The 12034-nt window shown below is 41.9% G+C and overlaps 1 protein-coding gene across 6 annotated transcripts in view; it reads left to right on the top strand.

The window, feature by feature from the left end:
- The window catches only part of NEK10 (NIMA related kinase 10), a 107611-nt gene that overhangs the window by 62052 nt on the left and 33525 nt on the right, over window positions 1-12034 (top strand). For 5 of the 6 annotated variants that reach the window (XM_033165626.1, XM_033165628.1, XM_033165625.1 and 2 more), the window contains 4 exons: window positions 92-162; window positions 4327-4540; window positions 5676-5859; window positions 6189-6275. In XM_033165626.1, coding sequence (XP_033021517.1) covers window positions 92-162; window positions 4327-4540; window positions 5676-5859; window positions 6189-6275 — 556 coding nt within the window. Of the gene's footprint in view, window positions 1-91; window positions 163-4326; window positions 4541-5675; window positions 5860-6188; window positions 6276-12034 lie in introns of those variants that run through there. The other variant, XR_004427675.1, reaches the window with a different exon arrangement.

Genomic DNA, 12034 nt, shown 5'->3' on the forward strand with positions numbered 1-12034 from the left:
GCCACAAGGGCATTGTGAAGATTGAAACCTAGTTTATCCATAACATGATATTTTTCTCCTGTTGGCAGCAAAGTATTCATTTATTTTGCAGATAGTTGAATCTGCCTATGAGCCAGTCCCAGAGGGCGCCTATTCTGAAAAGGTTTCAGCGGTCATTAAAAAGTAAGTGTCTTTTGGAAAGGTTCCTTTTACTCTAAGTGTAAAGAGGATATGTGGCCACAGAGCTAATAGTACAATTTTAAAATGTGAGATGCCACTGAAAATTTTGCCAGTCAAAGTAGGTGATGGTAGTGGGGGGAGGGAAATTGAGTAATGCCTTGAACCTGTAATTTCTTGTGACATTTCTAAATGTACAAAGCAATAAAGAAGCCAGTTTAGATAGGAATAAAGCTTGTTGTGCACAGTGAAACACAATTGGAGCTGTGTATTGCTGGCTACATGTCTGGTACCCCCTGACATTAACCTCTCCAGTAACATATAACATACGGAGGTGGTGAGTGCAGACTGGATTGAAGTCAAAACAGGAGTCCTGAGAAGCAAGATGGGAGGGATCAACATGCTTATGGAAACCCCAAGTATTGTACAAGTGGGGGGGGATCTTATTAAAACTGGAAAATAAAAATGGAAAATTTGGTGGGATGCCCTGCTTGGAGGGAATGAATGACTGGCTATAACTCTAAACAGGAACATTCCAGCTAGGAGGGCGGAAGAGGCACTGCAATATTTTGTCATTCTTTATTTGTCTATAAGCTAAATCTCATGCCATAATTTGGCTGGTGTTTATGCTGCCCCAGGACCGATTCCTCCATCATACTAAAATTGAATAGAAGGCAATTCTTTGGTTTATCAGGTACATTCCTTCTGCTCCCACAACATTGTTATTGCCATTGTTGTTGAGAATACTGCAGGCCAACCTAGCTGTGACTCTGAAGATGCAGGGATACATGTCTGATTATTCTTTTCCTCTATTTTGGTAAAAGCAGCTGTGTGGCCCCTAATTTGGATTGGGACTCCCGCCCCCATCTGTTTTTCCATGGAGAAAAGAAAACTAGGGATTAGAAAGTTCTCAGATAGGTCTTTTTCAAGGGAATACTATCATATTTGCTCTGTCATGAAAACTGCTTTAAAATCACCTTAAGTATATGGGTGCCTGTATGCCAGTGTGGTGTAGTGGTTAAGAGTGGTAGACTCGTAATCTGGTGAACCGGGTTCGATTCTCTGCTCCTCCACATGCAGCTGCTGGGTGACCTTGGGCTAGTCACACTTCTCTGAAGTCTCTCAGCCTCACTCACCTCACAGAGTGTTTGTTGTGTGGGAGGAAGGGAAAGGAGAATGTTAGCCACTTTGAGACTCCTTCAGGTAGTGATAAAGCAGGATATCAAATCCAAACTCCTCCTCCTCCTCCTCCTCCTCTTCTCTAGATACCTAGGGGGCAGCTTGAATTAAGTCTGTGATGCTCTCCCCTTTGCTGTCACCCATCCAAAGCAAGGGTCCTTCCAGCTGTTTTATCGAAATAAATACATACTGGTAAATAAAATGGAGAAGCATTCCTGCATTTCCGGTGGCATGTCTTGTTTTTCCTCAAGGATGTAGACTTCAAGCACTGTTGAGCTGCACCCAGTATACAGAGAAGCATAAAATTCATACAATATAGTGTGGAGCCCAGATGTGCTCAGGCAAAATTGGGGCGGGTGGGCGTGGAACTAGCTAATTGGGATTGCTTTCCATGAATACATGTTGATTATCATCAGTACAAATCTCCAAATTATGATTACCAAAAAGTTCATAACATAATAATATACAAAGAAGAAAAATACCCTTTCTGATTTTTTTTGTGATTTCTGTTCACCTTCCACTGAGCGATTACCCAGCTTCAGTTTAAAACTGAACCTACAAGGGAAGAATTCTGTCTGATATGTTCCTTACATGCTGTGTTAAGTCCTGCTGGATTAGACCGAAGCCCAAAGAGTGCAGCACCTTGTTTCCTACAGTAACCAAACATATGGTATTTCCTGCCTAAACGTATTTCCTGCCCACAAGCAAGAAATACAGAAATAACCTCTCTTTTGCTGTTTCGCCCCAGAGACTAGTATTCAGAGTCATGGTGCCTCCAATCATGGAGGTAGTATAAGTCCTTCATGACTAGGAGTCATTGAGAGCTTTATTCTCCATTAATTTGTGTAATATAAAAATGTAAATTTGAGACAAATAAAATTGGTTCCTGGCTATTCCATTGTTCATCCTCATTCTCTTGATGGTCCTGAATGGTCATTTTTTTTCCTAAATGGAATTCAGCATCTTCCATTTTCTAAATGGAATTCAGCACAGTGGGACAAGTGTAAATGATGTCAATCTAAGTATGGCTTCAGAGCTGGACCTCTGGCTACTTACCCTGAATCTCCCACCCCTCATATCCCAGTTCCCTGACAGCTTGATGCATCTTACTTCACTTCCCCAGCCTGGCCGCTACAGAATCCTTGCTTCATTGGACTAACATGAAGAATTAGTTGTATTGATAATTAGTTCTCTCTCAAGAACTGCTGAGACCACATAACACCGGTCTTGAAAGACCTACATTGGCTCCCAGTACGTTTCCGAGCACAATTCAAAGTGTTGGTGCTGAGCTTTAAAGCCCTAAACGGCCTCAGCCCAGTATACCTGAAGGAGTGCCTCCACCCCATCGTTCAGCCCAGACACTGAGATCCAGCTCCGAGGGCCTTCTGGCGGTTCCCTCACTGCAAGAAGTGAGGTTACAGGGAACCAGGCAGAGGGCCTTCTCAGTAGTGGTACTCTGGACGCTTTCCATCGACCGGAGGGTAGCAACAATCTCTTCACGGCACGGCTGAAGATAACAGTCGTAAATCTCTCGCCCGGCACACTTCCCAGTCTTTTTAGTCTTCAGCTCCAACTGGCTAATTAGCAGAATGTAAACGCAGCAGAAACTGATGTCTGAAGTGTGTCTCAATAAAGGCTTCTTGAGACAGATGCTCTAACTAAAGTGTTTATTACAAAGCATAACTGTACACAAAACCCGGAGTCCTTTCCTCCATGTTGCCTTCTTTCCGGACAAGAAAAAATTTATAATACAGACAAGGAAACACCCATTTGTGGGCGGAGCACCCAGTGTAGAATGTCACATCCTGTGGACTGTTAACCCTGTGTTAACCAGAAACCACCACAGGTACCCACCCTGTGAAACGCCCTCCCATCAAGGAAATAAACAACTATCTGACTGCAGCCCTGATTAGGGAAGTTTTTAATGTTTGATGTTTTTTTGTTTTTTTAATATCCTGTTGTGAGCTGCCTAGAGTGGCTGGGGAAAGCCAGCCAGATGGGCGGGGTATAAATTTACTACTACTACTACTACTACTACTACTATTATTATTATTATTATTATTATTATTATTATTAAACTTGAGGGACGCAGGTGGCGCTGTGGTCTAAACCACTGAGCCTCTTGGGATGAGCTCCCGTTGCTCTGTCCCAGCTTCTGCCAACCTAGAAGTTCGAAAGCACACCAGTGCAAGCTGATAAATAGGTACCGCTGCATTGGGAAGGTAAATGGCATTTCCGTGTGCTCTGGCTTACGTCACGTTGTTCCAGAAGCTGTTTAGTCCTACTGACCACATGACCAGGAAAGCTGTGGACAAATGCCGGCTCCTTCGGCCTGAAAGTGAGATGAGTGCCGCAACCCCATAGCCACCTTTGAGTGGACTTAACCATCCAGGGGTCCTTTACCATTTCCTTTACCTATTGGAACTTGATCAAACTTTGGCTGTTAGCACAAGCAAAGGACCTGATCTTTTCCATGCTGCATTTTTGCTTTTATGTACCTATATGAGCAAGGTTCTTCTGTCTGCCTTTGGCAGAGTTGCTGTAATTTGCTAGAGATGCCATTCAGATTATCACAATAATCACTTTGCTGACAATTGACATCGTTCTAACCTAAGACATAAACAGATAGCAACACAGAAGAAGATAGGCATGAGCTTTAAAAGTGCAAGAATGGAAACACGACGGTGGATTTAATTATGAGAGATCATTTTAAAATGAGCCTGGTAATTATTTTTATGGGCATTCCTAAAATGAAAATTATTCCTGAATTCGTAGCACAAAAAGAAATCTGTACAAAGCAAAGAAATAAGCAACATCCTTTAGAGTTTGACAGCGGTGAATAAACAAAATGTTGATTTCCTTTAGATTTTTTTTTAAAAAATACACAGAATGCAGAATGCATATGCACAGGTGACCACTCGAAGAACTACAGCTACAGGTAAGCAGCCAGTCACCATCACAGAGTGTTTAAATAATGGATCCCCCCCATAGGTGCTTGACCCCGGATGCAGAGAGTCGCCCTGACATTGTAGAGGTCAGTTCCTTGATACCAAATGTGATGATGAAGTATTTAGACTGCTTATCAACCTCCCAGCTTGTCTTGGAGAGGAAATTGGAACGCGAGAGGAGGCGTACCCAGAGATATTTCATGGAGGCCAATCGAAATGCAGTCACATGTCACCACCAGCTTGCTGTATTATCTCAGGTAAGCAAATGCCTTCAATTACATTGTCGCATATAATAGAGCGTTATGTGAATGCAAGGGACCGTTGGACCAATCTGCCCAACTGGAAGTGCAGACATACGGTGTATGTAGGAGTGCATTGGCCCGCTCCCATGCTTGTCACTGGTGTGTCATATAATGTTGTCAGGCTTCCAAGCATGCACCCATATATCTAATATGGCTAACTGGCTCTCCAAGCTTGAAGAGAGGAAACACCACGTGTGCAGCCACCAAAATGTTCCCCTCTATTTTACATTGCTCGGGACTGTGAAAGCTTCATTTACAACTCTGGTTCTCTCTATTAGTGGGGAGTGTCATTGGCTTAGAACACACAAAGAGCAAATGTTCCTCTACTTAAAGGTAAAGGGACCCCTGACCATTAGGTCCAGTCGCAGACGACTCTGGGATTGCATGCTCATCTCGCTCTATAGGCCGAGGGAGCCAGTGTTTCTCCGCAGACAGCTTCCGGGTCATGTGGCCAGCATGACTTAAGCTGCTTCTGGTGAACCAGAGCAGCGCACAGAAACGGCGTTTACCTTCCCACCAGAGTGGTACCTATTTATCTACTTGCACTTGACGTGCTTTCAAACTGCTAGGTTGCCAGGAGCAGGGACCGAGCAACAGGAGCTCACCCTGTCGCGGGGATTCGAACCGCCAACTTTCTGATTGGCAAGCCCTAGGTTCAGTGGTTTAGACCACAGCGCCACCCGTGTCCCGTTCCTCTACTTAGTTGGATCTAAATTGCTGAGGCTATTATTGTGGAAATGCAACAAAAGGAGCTAAAGAAGCAGCAAATCAGAAGCAACCTGCTAATGTGGAATCATATTTGAAATTGATCAAAAAACAACTTAACCTCTCTAAATCAGATGCTTTTACGCAGCAAGATTATCTGCTGAATTAATTCGCTTACAGATTAAAATCTGTAATCAAGATCATATAGCGCATCTGAAACATGTTTTGAACCACCTATTTTTGTGTACAATTCTATGCTAGCAGAGTTTTTAATGGTTCTTAAAAGAAACTGAGGGAAATTAATTGTGCTGCTTGAACACTGTACCCAGGTTGTACTTCTCAAAGCTACACAGTCAAAGGAAACTATTTCTGTTCTCTTTTGTAGGAACATTATGAGAAATCAAGCCTTAGCAGCAGTAGCAGTGGAGCAGCCAGTTTGAAAAGCGAATTTTCTGAAAATACAGATCTTTTGACTGAAAACTCGCATCTAACGTCTGGAAAAGATGAAGAGAAAACTTGCGATTTAACCTTGTCGGATGATAACTGCACTTTAGAAAACTCAGAAAAAGGTAGTGATGAATGAGCATTTTTAGTACTTCCACCATGCTGGGTTATTGTCTGGGCAGGGGTGTTTGGTGGTGGTGGTGGTGTTGTTACTCTTATTTTTTATATCTTTATTCTGGATCTTATGATTTCTGTGGAAATTGTTCCGTTTGGCAGTGTACTTTTTGATGTTTTGTTTATTGCTTATGACTACTTTTGTTATGTTTGTAGTTATGTCATTTTTTTATATGTTGCAAGGCACTTTGAGCATGGTTTTGATTTTGGAAAAGTGGCATGCAAATAAAATGATTGATTGGAGTTGGATAGAAAGGTTTGTTTCCGCTTTTATGTACAGATGTCTTCTCAGAATTAGATGATGAACTGGACGTATCAGATAATTCCAGCAATTCTAGTTCAAGTCCTCTTAAAGAATCAGCATTTGGTAAGTTCCTTTAAGCAAGAGTTCTAATTACCAACATTTTTACTTATGGATCTGAGCATGTGTTGACACAGGTATGTGAGTCATAGGTGGAAGTATGGCTGGTCTAGAGTTTTCAGCAGGGGAGTCAAATGTAGTCGTCTCGGATGGAAGGAGAGCAACATTGGGCACTTTGGCTCACAGGAAATGCTCTTATTTTGAAGCAAATTCATATGAGCAAAGATATTCCAAGGCTGAACTTCTGTGTTTCTGGTAGCATCCTTTTCCTGCTCATTTCCAATGCCTGCAGGAATACTTGAGTCAATGGGTTGCATCCAGAGAAGCTTCCCCCATGGGTTGGATTCAAAAAAGCTTCCTGCCATTGGATTTAAACCAATGGAAACAGGGCACAGTTGAGACAGTGTGGCTTTTAAAAACATAGGGTTGTATCCATTGCTATGCCAGTGGGGTTCTGGCACAGCAAGGCTTCCATTTCTTCTCCTCCGCTCGTGCCCCACCCCTCAGTCTGCTTGGGTTTGTCCCCCATCTCTCCTGAGCTGATTTTGAGGCTGCACAAGGGACAGGAGAGGAAGAGGAACTTCTGTTGCACACACAGAAAGCCCTTGCACCAGCAGAGCTGTTACGCTGACCTTGGTCAATATGTATGTAGTTGTGATTTGACAAATGAGCCGTGATTCACAATGGCGTAGTAATTCAAGCTTCGTATGTTGAAACAGTATTCATTTAGTATAACACCAACACATAGCTGTCAACCTTTCCCTTTTTTGTGGGAAATTCCCTTATTATAGCATTGGGAAACAGCAGGGAGGGTTGACAGCTGAGCTATGGCCTAATAGAAAAGGTGAAGTGTGCTATTGGAGTCCGTTATAACAATTATATGTTTGGCAATCACAGAATTGTAGAGTTGGAAGGGACCATGAGGGTCATCCAGTCCAAGCCCCTGCAATACAGACCTTTTTAAAAAAACAAAAAACGGTTGATAGATATACAGTGGTACCTCTGGTTATGTACTTAATTCATTCCGGAGGTCCATTCTTAACCTGAAACTGTTCTTAACCTGAAGCACCACTTTAGATAATGGGGCCTCCCGCTGCCGCTGTGCCGCCAGAGCATGATTTCTGTTCTTATCCTGAAGCAAAGTTATTAACCTGAAGCGTTATTTATGGGTTAGCGGAGTATGTAACCTGAAGCGTATGTAACCTGAAGCGTATGTAACCCGAGGTACCACTGTACATATCAGGTAAGTCTGTGTAGTTAAAACTGATGTCAGTGTTGTCTAGAATTTGGTTGCTGATATAGATGGGAGGATAAAATCAGAAAAGTTCACTTCGGTTTTCAGCTACCGAGCTTACTTGGTTAAAAGTGGTTAGTCGTAGCTATGGTTTAGAGCATGCAAATTTAGGAAAGCGGCTCACAAGAAAAGTCAGTCAGGGCCCACAACTGATAATGGGCGGAGCCAGAGCCAAATGTGGGTGGAGTCTGAGGGGAAAAAACCAGCGGTAGTTGTAGGAATGCCGGATCTTTTATCTCGCATGAAAAGAGCATGAAGGTCACATGCAGACCACAGGTTATTAACCCCAGATGTTGGGAAATAAGCCAGCTTCAAACCATGGTTTATGATTCTGGTATATTTTCCTGAATCACTGTTAAAGCTAACCACAGTTCTTATTTCAGATGAAACAAGTAGCTGTGATTAGTTGAAAACAAGCATAAGCTTCTGTTTTTCTCACAACAGTACTGAAGAATGAGAGGGGTGTGTGTAGCTGTGTTTAGTGTTACATCCAATGCAGCCATTGGATGCTTAGCTTGAGAACTGTGAATACATCTCAGGGTGGTAGGAACTATTTGGGGGAAGAATCTTAATAAGTTGGGTGCATGATTAAAAAAACACAAAAGATCACATGATTCAAAAGCATCAATTCTTCGGCGGTCAGTCTTCTTTATGGTCCAGCTCTCACTTCCCTACATTACTACTAGGAAAACCATAGCTTTAACTATATGGACCTTTGTCGGCAAGGTGATGTCTCTGCTTTTTAAGATGCTGTCTAGGTTTGTCATTGCTTTCCTCCCAAGAAGCAGGCGTTTTTTTAATTTCGGGACTGCTGTCACCATCTGGAGTGATCATGGAGCCCAAGAAAGTAAAATCTCTCACTACCTCCATTTCTTCCCCTTCTATTTGCCAGGAGGTGAAGGGACCAGTGGCCATGATCTTAGTTTTTTTATGTTGAGCTTCAGACCGTATTTTGCGCTCTCCTCTTTCACCCTCCTTAAAAGTTTCTTTAATTCCTCCTCACTTTGTGCCATCAAGGTTGTGTCATCAGCATATCTGAGGTTGTTGATATTTCTTCCGGCAATCTTAATTCCGGTTTGGGATTCATCCAGTCCAGCCTTTTGCATGATGAATTCTGCATATAAGTTAAATAAGCAGGGAGACAAGATACAGCCTTGTCGTACTCCTTTCCCAATTTTAAACCAACCAGTTGTTCCATATCCAGTTCTAACTGTAGCTTCTTGTCCCACATAGAGATTTCTCAGGAGACAAATGTCTATTAGGAATACTTAAAGCTAATGTTTGTGGGATCCCCCCCCCCACTAATTTCCTTTCAGAATGACATTTTTCAGATGTATTAATAATCTTACATTTGGCTCTCTCCCCACCTTTTTAGATACAGAAAATATTTATACTTATGGCAATTCAACTATCTTCCCAAATTAGAAATAATAGACTGCCTTTAAAGCCAGCTTCTGCCTCTTTACACCTTTGTAATAATGTTTTAGAAAGTATCAGCTCCCTTTTAGGCAATCGGCTTTCTCTCTTACGTCAGGTCTGATCAAGTGGATCTAATACCTGTTGTGACAGATAAAGTGTTTGCTTATGCAGTTTTAATTGCCACATTGATCTATATAGTTTTTTTATTTAAAAAAACCATTATTTGAATGCCACCTATCTCTTTGCTTGAGACTCTTCACTCACATTGACAAAAATAATAAGGTCTCACCAGTTACCTATAAACTCATTAATTCTAGTCAACATTTGTAGAACTGTAGCACTGCAGGGCTCAGAAAATAATTATAGAAAAAGCACACATTTTAGATTGCGTTTTACATGAACACTGACGTATTGATGGATCCCACTAGGTACTGTATGCTATTGCCTAGAGTTTGTTATGGTAGGACTGGGTGGTTTTTATGGCCTTCTGCTTTCTGCAATTAAAAAAACCTTCCTCCTTTATACTCCCTTGTCAAACTGTGTCACTTAAGTTTTGTTTAGATTGTAAGACTGTCCTTTTTTGACTTTTTAAAAAGTATTTTTTTATTAAAGATTTTCTTGATTTACAAAGGTGTGTGCAATGTCTCTCTCGTATTTTTATCGTATCCTTGATAGTTTTCCATAACATACCGCAAGTTTAATGGGTAGCAGGCAGTGGAATTTCTGTATTTACCACAGTATCGGGCGCACCAATAGCACTAAACTAAATGTTTCATGATTAGCCCATAAAAATATACATTGCTATTTGCAAGTTTCAATGTGCCTTCTCCTCCTTTGAACTGAAATTTGGGGTTCAGGGATGGGAAAAGGAACACACACACACACACACACACACACAGAGAGAGTCTTGTGATGGTCCAGTATCTCCCACCCCTGAACCAACTTGTGATCACTGTAAGAAAACTTGTTTTATTACTTGGGTGTCTACTAGATATCGAAAACTTGATTTCACACACATCTGACTTCTAGGTCTTTTCACATGCCAGTGCTACCAAGTGGGTAAGCCCCATTACATATTGGAAGGGCACAATGTCTTCCGGCATGGTCCAGTATAGGTCCAGAGGCATTTTTGTCCCATTTCCAGCCTCTAGGTTACAAAATGGTTCCAGACAAAACTAAATTCGAGCTCATGAGTAAATAATATGTTGTTGTCGTCCCCACCCCCCGCCTAATTTAATAGCAACTCATTCATACTTTATGGATTATGTTCAAGTGCTTGGAACAATTTGTGCCTGCCTCTGGGAGAAGAAAAGTGGGGCTGTTGTTTATTGTTTGTTTTTATGATACAATAAAATAACTAACGAGTGCAAATAGAACAGAGCTAAGAATGAGAAAAAATAATGCTTTTTTCCTTCTATTTGCCAAGGGAAATAATTGCTAAATCTAAGCGTCTCTGCTTTGAGTAGTACAACTCTTGACAATCAACTGTGAAGCTTTCCAAACAATAAATGTTTTAGATACATTTTTTTCTCGTTAGCTCGTCTCTCTTTTTCTCAGAGTGTGCTGTGAAATTGTTTTTATTCAATGTGCCCTAGATTACCTTGGAGAGCAGCCAATAGGACACAAATGAGATCAAGCGCCTTGCCCTGAATTCATTAAATAAAACCTGTGAACATGGAGGTGAACCTCAGTGCTCTTGGTTCTCTGAAGGTGTTAGTTATCATACTATTGTGATGATGTATTCTTTCTGACCGGTCTATCACATCAGAACCTTCTAATTCGCACTGAAGCTAGGTTTTAAAGACAGCTGAGCAAAGTCTATATAATGAAAACAGATTAGAAGAATGTGGACAAAATTATTCATACCAGACTCACTTGTTTTGAAACAACTGAAAAATGATTTATGGTGTTTCAATGTAGTTAAGGGTGTGCCCAGTCCCACGTATTTGGATGCTGCTTCAAAAGCGTAATGTAAGATTCCTTGTGTCTCCTCCTGCCCTTGGATTCCAACTCCCATCAGCCCCAGAAACAGCAAGTGGTCATGGATGATGGGAGTTCTAGTCCACCAATATCTTCTGTGCCACAGGTTCCCCATCCCTGTTATCCATTCCATATTATGTTTGGCTACCCAGATCTGTGATTAGCTCTCTGTTTAAAACCTAATTTGATTTACTTATCTCGATGGGTTGCAACGGCTTCTCGTTTTGGGCTACAGCTTGTCAGTGTTGGTTTTCTGATACTGCTCCAGTTAGGCAAGCCCTTTCACTGGATAAATTTAAGGTACCTTTGCTGATCCTTGTTTGCATCCACTCTATATTTTGGGAAGTTGTTTGTTCTCTACACATTTGGACGTATATTAAGATACCAAAACATAGTTTTCAATGATCGTTCCTGGGATCAAGGAGCAGGTCTCCATCTAGGTTTGGATGCCATTTTGAATCAAGATGGGTTGAACTAAAACTTTCACAACTGCACTGATTCTAATTGCTGGTTTCAAAACCGTAGTGATCTTTTGGTTTATTAGAATTCCCAAGCCACACCAGGTAGGAGGCTGTTAGTTTGTTTATATTCTCTGCTATTTTCTGCACCTGGCATTGTATTGGTACCATTTTTCATGTAAAGATTATTCTAATTGCCCAAATTGGGAAGTTGTTAGACTTTAAGAATGGTTCGGTGATGCTGCAACAACTAAATGATATAGGTAAAGGTAAAGGTAAGCCGTTAGGTCCAGTCACAGACAACTCTGGGGTTGCAGCGCTCCTCTCACTCTATAGGCCGAAGGAGCCGGTATTTGTCCGCAGACAGCTTCTGGGTCATGTGGCCAGCATGACTAAGCTGCTTCTGGCGAACCAGAGCAGCGCACGGAAACGCCGTTTACCTTCCTGCTGGAGCGGTACCTATTTATCTACATGCTCTTTGACGTGCTTTTGAACTGCTAGGTGGGTAGGAGCTGGGACCAAACAACGGGAGCTCACCCTGTTGTGGGGATTCGAACCGCCGACCTTCTGATCAGCAAGCCCTAGGCTCAGTGGTTTAGACCACAGCGCCACTC

This window comes from Lacerta agilis, chromosome 12, assembly GCF_009819535.1.
Source record: "Lacerta agilis isolate rLacAgi1 chromosome 12, rLacAgi1.pri, whole genome shotgun sequence".
Classification (NCBI taxonomy): Eukaryota; Metazoa; Chordata; class Lepidosauria; order Squamata; family Lacertidae; genus Lacerta; species Lacerta agilis.